The 11,727-nt window shown below is 39.1% G+C and overlaps 6 protein-coding genes across 6 annotated transcripts; all 6 read left to right on the forward strand.

Moving 5' to 3' along the window:
* Positions 1 to 12: 12 nt before the first annotated feature.
* LSM04_001009 (uncharacterized protein) lies at positions 13 to 1,719 on the forward strand (the record flags this gene model as incomplete). The annotated part of the gene is made up of 1 exon (XM_067329523.1): positions 13 to 1,719. One exon carries the CDS (start codon positions 13 to 15, stop codon positions 1,717 to 1,719), a length of 1,707 nt encoding a protein of 568 aa, XP_067188139.1.
* Positions 1,720 to 2,019: 300 nt separating this feature from the next.
* On the forward strand, positions 2,020 to 3,606 carry LSM04_005214 (uncharacterized protein; the record flags this gene model as incomplete). The annotated part of the gene is made up of 1 exon (XM_067329534.1): positions 2,020 to 3,606. The coding sequence occupies one exon, from the start codon at positions 2,020 to 2,022 to the stop codon at positions 3,604 to 3,606; it is 1,587 nt and encodes a 528-aa protein (XP_067188148.1).
* Positions 3,607 to 4,126: 520 nt separating this feature from the next.
* On the forward strand, positions 4,127 to 6,022 carry LSM04_009396 (Sulfite reductase [NADPH] flavoprotein alpha-component-like; the record flags this gene model as incomplete). The annotated part of the gene is made up of 1 exon (XM_067329547.1): positions 4,127 to 6,022. The coding sequence occupies one exon, from the start codon at positions 4,127 to 4,129 to the stop codon at positions 6,020 to 6,022; it is 1,896 nt and encodes a 631-aa protein (XP_067188159.1).
* Positions 6,023 to 7,144: 1,122 nt separating this feature from the next.
* Positions 7,145 to 8,428, forward strand: LSM04_006187 (BILBO1; the record flags this gene model as incomplete). Its single annotated transcript, XM_067329558.1, has 1 exon — positions 7,145 to 8,428. The coding sequence occupies one exon, from the start codon at positions 7,145 to 7,147 to the stop codon at positions 8,426 to 8,428; it is 1,284 nt and encodes a 427-aa protein (XP_067188151.1).
* Positions 8,429 to 9,261: 833 nt separating this feature from the next.
* LSM04_003375 (uncharacterized protein) lies at positions 9,262 to 10,758 on the forward strand (the record flags this gene model as incomplete). The annotated part of the gene is made up of 1 exon (XM_067329569.1): positions 9,262 to 10,758. One exon carries the CDS (start codon positions 9,262 to 9,264, stop codon positions 10,756 to 10,758), a length of 1,497 nt encoding a protein of 498 aa, XP_067188142.1.
* A 441-nt stretch (positions 10,759 to 11,199) lies between these two features.
* On the forward strand, positions 11,200 to 11,727 carry LSM04_000956 (uncharacterized protein; the record flags this gene model as incomplete). Its single annotated transcript, XM_067329580.1, has 1 exon — positions 11,200 to 11,727. A coding segment is annotated over one exon (528 nt), but the record flags the coding sequence as incomplete, so codon positions are not given.

The following is an 11,727-nucleotide window of genomic DNA, read 5'->3' on the forward strand; positions in this document are numbered from 1 at the left end:
AAGGCGGTATTGATGTCATTTCCAGCATCGGAGAAGCCATCTAGCAGGTTTCGTGTGCTGCTTAGACGTGAACCTGAACAAGAGACTGGTGTTATGAGTACCAGTCAGGAAAGAGTATGTGATAATATCTCACATGGTACCATGCAGAACAGTACTGCTATGTCAAGGGCAGTAGATTTCTCGGTAAAAGACGATACGTACAGAGGTATGGATGGGAAACCACAGCGGTATGGAGGTGCCATCGTTCGTGTGAGTGAATTGCGAAGAGCCGGTGGTTTAACATATTTTTCTGCTGTGGATAATGAAGGACGTTGTGGTGCTGATAGTAATAAGGAAAGAAAATTACTAGCAAGTTCGTATTTGCACTTTTTGGGGACAAACACCAACTTGAATAACAAGGAACTTGACTCTCGTGCGCTTAGTACATTTGCACTACCTCGTACTGGAGAAAAGGATTTCGATGGAAGAGACGCGAGGCGGCGGCTCTCTACTTCAAGTAGGAAAGGACCAGGTAAGGCTAAAAATAAAAATAACACAAGAATTAAGAACAGCAAAAGTTATACTAAACCAAGAGGGGCAAACGTACGACATGGAAGGAAAAAAGGTAATAACCTGGAACTGCAGACTAATGGAGAGCTTTACAGTTATCGCTGGTCTACTAAAAATGGACGCCGTCAGTTGCATTACGGTAGTCGTACATATACAGGTAGAGCCGCACATCAGATTTGGGATAAAATAAAGACAGTCCTAAAGTCAAAAGAAGCATCGTCACTTCCTTCACAATCTCCTCCTTCTATTGTTATTCCCCCTGCTCCGCAACCTCCCAGATTAGTGGAAACTGGTAAGAAGATGAATGATTTCAAACGTTCTCGTGTGGAAGCCACAATAGTTGCAAACACAGCTGCAAAGCGCTCTTGCAGGGAATCATATAGAACGAGTCAAACGACTCTATTAACTGAAAGAACTGGTTCACTCTCCTCTAGTGTACGGCCAAAATTACTCCTAGATGATGAGGATAATACTAATAATAGTAATAATAAACCGTTATACCAAAATATTCGTGATGGGGATGTAGTTCTTGTTTCTGATAGTGAGGATAGTGATTCATGTAGCTCAGTGTCCTCTACACTGTCAAGTTGGCCCTCTCTACGAGCAGGTAGTAGTGAAGTTACAATAGATGATGGGGATTTAGTTAGCCAGGACCCATTGGGTGAAACTGAAAAAGACTTTTACAGAGGATATCATGATAAAAAAAATAACACTATAATGAGATTGAATAATCAAAAGGGTAATTTTTCTCCGTCAAAGAACTCATCTGATGTTTTTGAGCACGATGGATGGCTATATCCAACTGAGTTACTGCCACTTTTATGCAAGGAAAATTCCACTTGTAACTCTTTACCTCTTGGAGATGCTGCAGTAGAAAACTTGGCTGCTAGTAGCAACATGAATACTAAAAATGCCAAGATGGTTTATCAGAATTTTGAGAAGGGAAATAATAGAGATAATGAACAGGGAATCACAGTCCTTGGCAATAAAGGAACCAACACCGCATCTTCACTTCTGCTATCTTCAGTTGAAATGTTGCCATCTATTAAGGATGCTGCATACTCAGAGAGATATGAGGAGATGAATGCTCTACTAGACTTGCCTATTGAGGATGTGGGGGATCTTTTTGTTACTGGGGAGGAGATCGGAGGAATGCGCTTTGCATCTTAGTTTTCTTTTTTTTCCCCCTTTACATATGAGTGTATATATAGATATATGAAGAGAGAAAATGGACGACTTTATTTCCTATTTAGTAGATGGGTCGTCTTTGTTTTTTTTTTTGCTGTTTTTATTAGTAGTAGTCTTATTCCTTTGAGTCCTGTTTTTTTTTTTTTTGTATCTGTTTCCGTTTTTATGTCTCACTTACCTCTCCTTGGGCAATTGGGAAGAGGTTCAGTAGTCACATACACACACACATATATATATATATATATATATATATATATATATATATATATATATATATAACAGATGGTTCTACAAGATGGTATCCGTCAGCCGCTACGTCTCCTTATCCGACACTTGCCATATGATATCACTACAGAAGCGTTGTCAGATGTAGTGCGCAGGAGCTGTGACAATAGTGTGATGGAAAGTATTAAGGAGGTGTATATTATTTGTGGTTATCCGCCACAGAATAATCGGCCGAGGATCCTTTCAACTGCAGTTCTTGTTGTGCAACCGGATGTTAGCATTACGGGGTACGAGGCGGTGATTCAAGCAGTAACTCATATTTTTGATGGTCGTACAGTCTTCCCAGAAATGGAAGCTACGGCATCAGCAGTAGAATTGTCTCCAATTTATTTATCTTCTTTCTCTAAGGCAAATGGTAACACAGGACCAAATCGTGATCTCGAAGTACAGTTTCAGCATGAGAGCATTGAAGAGGATGAGGACTACCAACGTTTTTGTGCAATGATAAAAGTAGGGACAGAAGAATTGAAGTCTAATGCAACACCCGAGAAAATTCAGGATTTGAAACCAGAAGAAGAAGCAGAAGAGAAGCAGAAGCAAGAATGCAGTGATAAGTGTGCAGAGAAACCAGTATCTGTGTCTCTTCTTGTGCATGAATTACTAGTAAAAATTGAGAAATTAGAAAAATCGGAGAAAGAAAGTAAGAAAATGTCAGTAAAAGATATTAGGTTGAGACTGCTATACCAAAGTCAACGTGAAAGGGAGAGGGATGAAAAGAAGAATCACATTAAACCTCATGGCACAGAATATAAACAAGAAACCAAGTGTAAATTACAGAAGAGAAGTAAAGAGAGGAAGTTATTTGATGGTGTTTATTCTACACGCAAGTCGGGTGCAGACGTGAAGGCAGAAAAGGTGCACCGAATGTCTTCGCAAAATATAAGGAAAAAACGTAAGGAGGAGAGAAGAACTAAACGATCTTGTGATAGGGTGGAAAAGTCAGTTAGTGCTTGTAAAGGCGATGGGATGGGCAAGAGAACAGACCGCCGTAAGAAACGTGGTGATAAAGAAAAGGAAGGGGGTATCACAGATGTGCCTAGAAAGCAAAGAAGACGCAGAGAAAAAGATGTGTCTATGAAAAATGAGTATAACCTGGAAGAAAAGAAGCGAAAACATTGGGAAAATGGAGTAAGACAAAAAACTAAACCGAGTAAACCGAATGAATTTGAGGAACAACAATTGCATAAAAAGTATCAACAGTCTAAAAAGAAGAATCAACAAGAGAATCGACATGTACGGCGCTCATTATCAGGGAAAGGAGATAAAATGGATAAAAACGCAGAATCGACGAAAAGTATTCCTGGTGAAAACGCTGGTAAGAATATTATGTTAGAGAAAAGGTATGTGGATTCTTGCCATGAGGATGGTTCTCTTCATGCATCTCGTCCACCAAAAGGTGTGAATTTGGCTGTTGATACAAAGGAATGTTCTTCCCCTCTCGCAGATAAGGTTAGAGAAAGGCAAAGGCGACGCGAACGAAGGGATAAAAAGAAATTTGAGCAAAAAGCAAAGAATCAGCCATTAGTGCTTCGTATACTAACTAGACCCGATGAAAACAACTCCACTCCTCCTAACAATGTGTAGTGGAAGAAAAATGAAAAAATTTTAACGAGGAATCAGGAAAAAAAAAAGAAAGGGTAAGTCATGGAGTGCATGAAAAAGTAATATTTGAAGCTATAGCGTTGTACTCTTTATTGGCCTTTATATGGGTTTTTTTTGTTCTTTAATATACATAATTATTGCATCTTCTTGGAGGACTTTCATACCCTTTTAAAACTTTTTGCTTCTATACCGAAAGTATCAGTTATTAAATCCTTATATAATGATTTTTCTTCTTTGAGTAAGAAATCAACATTTTTTTGTTTTGGGGGGGGGGGCGGTTTTACATGTTGCTCCATAACCTCAATTACTATTTTCCCTGTATTTCTGTTTCTGGAGACATCTTTTATATAATTATATATAAATATAAATAAATAAATAAATATATATATATATATATATATATATATATATATATATATATATATAGTCTGAAATAGGAAGGTCAACGCGCATTTTTTTTTTTCTTCGTTAGATATAGTTCCTTCTGTTTCCATCACTCAAAATGTTACCTTACCTGATTTTAACCATTATAATTGCAGTTGGTGTGGCTTGGTTTTGCGGTTTTTTCCGTGAAAAATCTCCCACTTCTACTGGAACACAAAATGGGACCACTGTCAGACCACATTCATTACCCACATCACAGTGTAAAAAGGAAGTAACTGTCTTATTTGGCTCTCAAACGGGTACAGCTGAGATGTTCGCCAAGACACTAGCACGTGAGGGTACACGTCTTGGGATACCCATAAAGGTAGTTGATGTTGAAAACTACGAGGCGTATAATCTCGAGTTTGAGCGACTTGTCATCATTGTGTGTGCCACCTATGGCGAGGGTGAACCTACGGACTCGATGAAAAACTTCCACGATTGGCTAATGGACGAGACCCGCACCCCGGAGGAGGAGCTTCGCTCTGTGCAGTACGCCGTCTTTGCCCTTGGCGACCGGCAGTACCGCCACTTCTGCGAGGAGGGGGTGGCGGTGGACCGGCGGCTGGCGGCGCTGGGGGCCCGGCGGGTGTACGGCCTCGGCCTCGGCGACGCGGGGGCCGATCTCGAGGCCGTCTTTGACGAGTGGCGCCGCGACTTGTGGCCGGCGGTCGGCCGCGTCCTCGACATTTCCCTCCGCGTCCCCGGCGAGGAGCCCGTCGTGCCGGAGTGTCGGCTGCGGGTGTGGGACGCCGGCGAGGCGGAGCCGCTCCCCTTCCCGCGACTCGCCTCGGTTCTGGAGCCCACACAGCGGCTGCCGGCGTGGGTCTCCGTGCAGAGGAATGTCGAATTGCTACAACACACACAGGACCGTAGTACACGCTGTATAGAGCTTGATCTCGAGGGAACTATCATTTCATATCAAGGAGGTGACCATCTGGGCGTACTCCCACGCAATACAGAGGTGGTGGTGCAGGATTATCTTAAGATACTAGGTATAAGTGCTGAAGAGTCACAGCAAGTATTTTCTTTACAGGATAAAAAAACAGGTAAAAATGTTTTTCCAGCTCGAGTTACAATTGAAACAGCACTGACATGGTATATTGATCTTGCCGGACAACCAAAGAAATCAACATTACGTGCCTTTGCTCATTACTGTACAAAACCTGAAGAGAAAGAAGAACTTCTACGTCTTCTACGTGTGGATCCAGAAGCTGCAAAAGAATTTACTAAGCTTGCTTCTAAATTACGCAATGTATATGGTTTTTTGAGAAAATTTAGTTCAGCATCAATTCCTATTGAAGTTTTTCTTGAAATGATGCCACGTATCACACCACGTTACTTTTCAATCTCATCAGATTTGCTTTCACAGCCTAAACAATTGAATATTACAGTGGCAATTGTGAACGGTGGACTTTGTACAGGAATGTTGAAAGATATTCAAGTAGGTGAAAAAATTCCCGTTTTCGTACGCAAATCAAAGTTTCACTTACCGCTTCGAGCGAAGGAACGACCACTTGTAATGATTGGTCCAGGAACAGGTGTTGCACCATTAATTGGTTTTCTGCATCGTCGTAACGCATGGAAAGCGAAAGGAAATGAGCTCGGTAAAGCTATGCTTTTCTTTGGTTGTAGAAAGAAAGATGAAGATCACATCTATGCAGATTTTATGACAGAATGTTTGGAAAATGGCACTTTAAACGTCTTGGATGTTGCCTATAGTCGAGACCAGATCAAAAAGGTTTATGTGCAAGATCGTATTAAGGCGCGTGCACATGAAATTTGGGAGATTCTTCAGGAAGGTGGAAATCTCTATTTGTGCGGTGACGCAAAACACATGGCTAAAGATGTAGAAAAGACACTAGTACAGCTTTTCCAGGATGAGGGATCCATGAGTGAGGATGAGGCAACAGTCTACCTTACAAAACTCACAGATGAAGAGAGATACTTGAAGGATGTCTGGTCCGCTTCATAGCGACTCTGTAAGGTTGGGCTGCTCAAGAGTGAGGGAGAGAAAAGAAAAGAAAAAAAAAGAAAAGTTAAGGTAAAAGTGAAAATAAAAAAATGGTATAAAAATGTGAAAGAAAAAAAGTAGATGGATATGCATAGATGCAAAGGTATGACGAAAAGTAATTGTGGCTGTGCGCAACACGCAAATTAAAGAAAGGACTCTTGATTTTTGCTAAAGAAAAGGAAGAGGTAATATATATATATATATATAATGATAATAAGAGATGATCTATAAAGGGGTAATTATGATTACTATTAGAGAGAGGAAGTAGACACTTCTATGTAACTATGCGCAATAAACATATGTAAATGAGTGTTTTTTTTTTCCTTTTTCGCTGTACAGGTGGTTTCCTGTACGTTTTTCTCTGCGTCTGTGATGGGAAAAAAAAATTAGCAGCAGGGACTTTTACTCTTTGTTCTTCCTACACATTCGTACCTGAAGTGCGTTGGGTTGGCATCTACTCTTTCAATAGTATTTATTTCTGTAAAGAAGCAAATATATATATATATATATTTAACTATGAAAAAAGGAAGAAATAGAAAAAGAAGAGACTCTGATGTACCAAGTACTTCGTAATGAGTAAATATCTTTTTGGAGATGTTAACCCGCAGAAGGATTTTCTCGTTCCAGCCACTAATTTTTATCTCACGTACATTTACACTTGCGAAGTGTATGAACTCTTCTGTGTACAACAAGACTCCATAAATTAGGTGATATTTTTTTTTTTTTTTTTTGGGGGGGGGGGGGGGGGGGAGGGGGGTAAGAGTGAAATCTAAAAAGAAATATATATATATTCAATGCATCCTTGTTTTATTTTCCTCGTTTTTTTTTTATTCTTTTTACATACTTTTCTCTTCTTTTCATATGATATTTACTTGTCTTTTGTTTTTGTGTTCTTTGCGTTACTTTGTACCTGAAAAACAACCACGCAAAACAAACACACGAAAAAAAAAGTATCGTCCTGTAACGCAGGTAACCATAGAGGAGAGCAGATCAATCCCATACACACACACAGAAATATATAAATACAAATATATAACTGGCAAGAAAAAAATAAAAAAAGTAAAGGGTGATTGGAGGAGCTTAATGGTGTTCACCGTATTGGCATGCACAGACATCCTCGGGGCGAAGATTAACATCGAGTTGCCCTTTGATGAACTGCCGGCCAAAATTGACGAATTACACCGAACCCTCGAAGGCGTCTTTCGCGCTGAGGAGAAGGCCATGCGGCAGCAGGACAGTACAACACTTAACGGTAAAACACGGCCGCCCTCCGAGCCCTTTGCACTCAGTCATGTACAACGATATGAGGATGACAAACAGGCGTGGACAGCGCTTAAAGATGTACGACAATTACGTGCATATGATCAGTTGTATGTGTTTCGCAAACATGCAACAAAGGCAGATATATCGGCGCAGCGGGAAATACCAGCCCCACGTACTACTATATTTTTTCCACCCCGATATACGGCAGGAAGAGTATTGGGTGGAGGTTTTAGTAAAAGTGCACAACCACAATCACTATCATCCCCATTACTACGACAAGGAGAAGGAAAAGAAGGTCCATCATTATCAACATCACCCAATACACGAAGTGGTGAGAGGGTTCATTCTAACGGAGACTCTTACACACCATTAATGCGACGAAGAGAAAATCGCGCTGGTTCTCCAAATGGTGGTGGTAATCTAGTTTCATCTAGAGATCATACACATAACGGTTGTACGGAAACTCATACAGGAGATATTGTGCAGGATCAAGTAGATACTGTATTTGGCATTGGTGATCCAACGCACAAGGGATACTTAACGTTGCGTGATTTTCAAAACATATTTCGCGCATGTCAAATTCAGTTTCCCTCCGATGTTGTGGAAGACTTGCATCGCTCTTTTGCAAAAGAAAAACGTGGGGAACCAGTTATGTCATTTCATGATTTTCATAGTTATGCACGTGATTTTGGGCAGGCAATTAACATTATATACTCACGTTGGAAAAATCAAGAGCGAGGAAGGATTCTTGAACAGGCACAACGTGATGCTGCTTCTAATGTGGATGATTTTCAAATGCAGAAGAGAGCTCTAGAAGAACGTCTTGAAGCAATAAAAAAGCAGTTAGAAAGAGAACAGGAAAAGCAAGCTCGTCTTCAGAATGAAGCAGATGAGATTAGGAGATTTTCCAATAACGATTATCGTATGCAAGAACAGAAACTCCTTGACAAGGAAGTTAGTGTATTTAAATATAGACAAAAACTTCACCAAGAAGAGATTGATTATGAACGTTTAGCAGAAGAACGTCGGCGGCGCACACCGAATGCCATGCCAGATGTTGTACAAGTTCAAGGTTCTCTTGATCGTTACGGGCCGCGTGGCTGAGAAAGAAAGAAAGAAAAAGCGTTAGAGTGAAACTAATATTACTGTTGCTCCAAGTAGGTTTAATAGAAATGTACCTGAATGCGAGAAAAAAAAAAACATTTGAGTGAGATAGACGTTTTGGGGGTATTATTAGAAGGAATGAGTTTACTTTAATGAGTCCATACGGCAGCTTTGTAAAGCGGAGGGTTTTCTCTTTCTTTCTTTCTTTCTTTATTTCTTTGTCTTTTAATCCATCTCTCTATCTATCAATCTCTCGTTGTTGTTCTTGTTTTTATCGTTTTATCGTTATACTATCATCGTCTCAATACCCCTCCCTCATTTTGTTTATGTTGGGAGCAACCGCCGATCTGACGTTTGTCTTTTTTTTTAATGGACTAAACGTTGGTACATATTATTATATAACGGGCGCTTTTTGAATATCTATACTTTTTTGTATTTATATCTTTATGTTTGTGTGTGTGAAGATATCTGTAATATTGTATTTGATATTTACCTGGTTTTTTTTATTTTTTAATATTTGCTAAAGGTAGGAGGTGGAAAAGTAGCAGTATTTATATTGGTTTATCGTAATTTACTTTTAAGGAATATCACAGAGGGCGAGAAAAGATAGTAAAAAAAAAAAAGAAGATTGAAAAGAATCAAGGCTTTAAAGACACAAACGGATTCACATTTCTTTGCCTATATGGTTTCACTAAGTGGCTTCGTACACAAATAGCATTTCCGTAGTTCTTTTCTTCTTTTCTTATTCCCTCTATATTTGAAGAAATTATTATTTCTTTTTCATTGCCTTTTCTTGGTGTTCTTATTAAATTCTTCTTCATTTCCGGAATTGAATGAATCGCCCCACACGTCTACTGCGTCAAACCCTTTCCTCTGCTATTCCCACACAATTCGGGTGGAGAAGAAAAGAAAACCCTCCTATTTTATCCGTTGAACTAACAAATTGCATTCTGTCGCCGTCTCTTCAAACAAAATCAAATACTCTAGACGCATTCTTCTTTCCATCATCATCATTAGTATTAGTAGATCCCACTCCTTGTCGACTGTGTGGAAGTGTTGGGTCACGTGGGATATCGCATAGAGGAATGCCATATCATCAGGCAGTGGAATCGATCATGTGGATTCTCGTGGAAAGGGCGAAAAAACATTCTAGTGATGCTGTGGGTGTATCATTAGAAGCAGCGCATGATTTTTTTTGCGATGAGGTTAAACGTTGGGAGAGAACGTTAAGTGGTTTTTGCTGTTCCTCACATCTACATGATACACGAAGAGAAAATAATAATAATAATAATAATAATAATAATAATAATAATAATAAGGTTCCTTGTGTAGATAATGATTTATATAATGTGCCGTTGGAAAGAATCTGGTGTAGTGTAGTAGAACGTAGAGCAGCACATCTGCGGAAAAAGATGTATATATTGAAAGAACTTGGCGTATTGGGCATTGCCGCGACATTGTCTGATGTTTCGCTTGTAAATGATGGTGTACAACGCGATGCTGGATTTCAACGTATGGAGTGTATTGGGGATCACAATTGGGGCCACTCCATCTGTCATCGACTGGTATTACTGTTTCCAGAAGTGAATTGGCGTACTGTATCGAATATGTTTGTCATGGATGCCCTCCGCACAGTATTAGAGAGTAATCAACACTTGGAATATGCCTTTACGACATTAGGATTGGATGAAATGGTGGGAGGCAATGGAATACAGGGAAAATCTACAAAGTTTAAGGCCGATTTAGTGGAAGCTATTGCAGGAGAACTACATATGGCACTTTGGTCACTAGAACCACATGATAGAGACGGTATTACGGCTCGTCCATCTATGCATGGTGCCCCATATACATATAAATTAGCCGCCATGGTAAGAGATTGTTTATATGAATTGTTTAATCTTGTGTTATTTTGTTTTATGGCTAAACACAGTGCATCGTTAGTGGAAACTGTTATGGAGTTTACTCGCCGTGAACAATACATCCATGATACATCTTCACCATATTATTCACTTTGCAAAGTACGACATAGACGTATAGCCACAAGTTACAAGAAACTGTGGACGCTTCCCTCTTTACCATTGCTGAATGAAATACCCCAGAAGCGAAAAGAAAAAGGAAAACATTATATGCATACTTCTCATTGTACATCCTTGTCATCTTTAACAAACTCTAGTCTGAGGTTTACTAAGCCTCCGGAGGAGAGTTCATTGGTGAACGATGTTTTACTAGAAAAGAGGAGTAGGCGAAAAACAAATAATGTACATTTTCAACTCTCACGACTAGCTTTACGTGAACTTATGGATAGTTGTAGTGGTTTGAAACAACATTAATTCGCTCTCTAACGCTAGTTTGGAATTGAATTCAAAAGGAAAAAAAAAGATGAATACAAAAAAAAAGGTTTGTTAGAATGATTTTGGGGTGGGGAAATGTTGTGTCGTTTATCGATACAATAATGTTGTCCATTCTAAAGTCTCATACATATCCATTTTTTTTTTCTCTCTCACCTATTATTATTATTATTATTATTATTATTATTATTATTATTTTTCATTATTCCTCATTATTTGATTCACATTTTATACCTTTTCTTTTATGTGGGGTTGGGGAAATTCTTACTATTTGCTTTTTTTTCTCTTTGTTTTTTTTTTCTTAAAAAGTCACAGACTCACGTTTATATATATATATTGAACTCAGTTTTCCCTCACTATTTCTCTCTCTCTCTCTCTTTCTTGATATCTGAGTCGCTTATTTCATCCAGAACTTCATTCGACATGCGAGTGAACACGATAAGTGTGAATTCGGACTCAAGTGGAAAAAGCTGGTCATACTTACGTAACAAGCATGGTACGGAATCAGAGGAAATAGTTTTACCAACATTGGAAAACGATAGAGGTCTCATTATGGGTGGTAGTACAGAAGAAAAACAAGAGAAAAGAGATGGTGTATATAATTCTCCTCCTGCAAGATTTGAGACGGGGGGAAAAATTCAAAGTATGGCAATAGAAAAAGAAGTAGTGGAAAGTGAAGGAGTTACCGCCAATAATAATTCCGTTACAATAAAAAGAAAGCCTTCTTCACTAGAAATAGCATTAGCAGAAGGTCCTATACTACATGCGGAGGATGTTGTACCGCGTAAAAATATGAAATTAATGCCCCTTGTTTGTGGAAATATGGGGAATAGGCGAAATCCATTGGCCCGAATGCCTTTTTTTAAAGAAAATACCCTTATCAGACAACATCGTAATGCATTATGTTTAAATTTAATCTCACAAGAGATGGAATGTCGATTGGAAATATGG

The sequence above is a fragment of the Trypanosoma melophagium genome (genome assembly GCF_022059095.1).
Source record: "Trypanosoma melophagium isolate St. Kilda chromosome Unknown ctg39segment0, whole genome shotgun sequence".
NCBI classification, from domain to species: Eukaryota; Euglenozoa; class Kinetoplastea; order Trypanosomatida; family Trypanosomatidae; genus Trypanosoma; species Trypanosoma melophagium.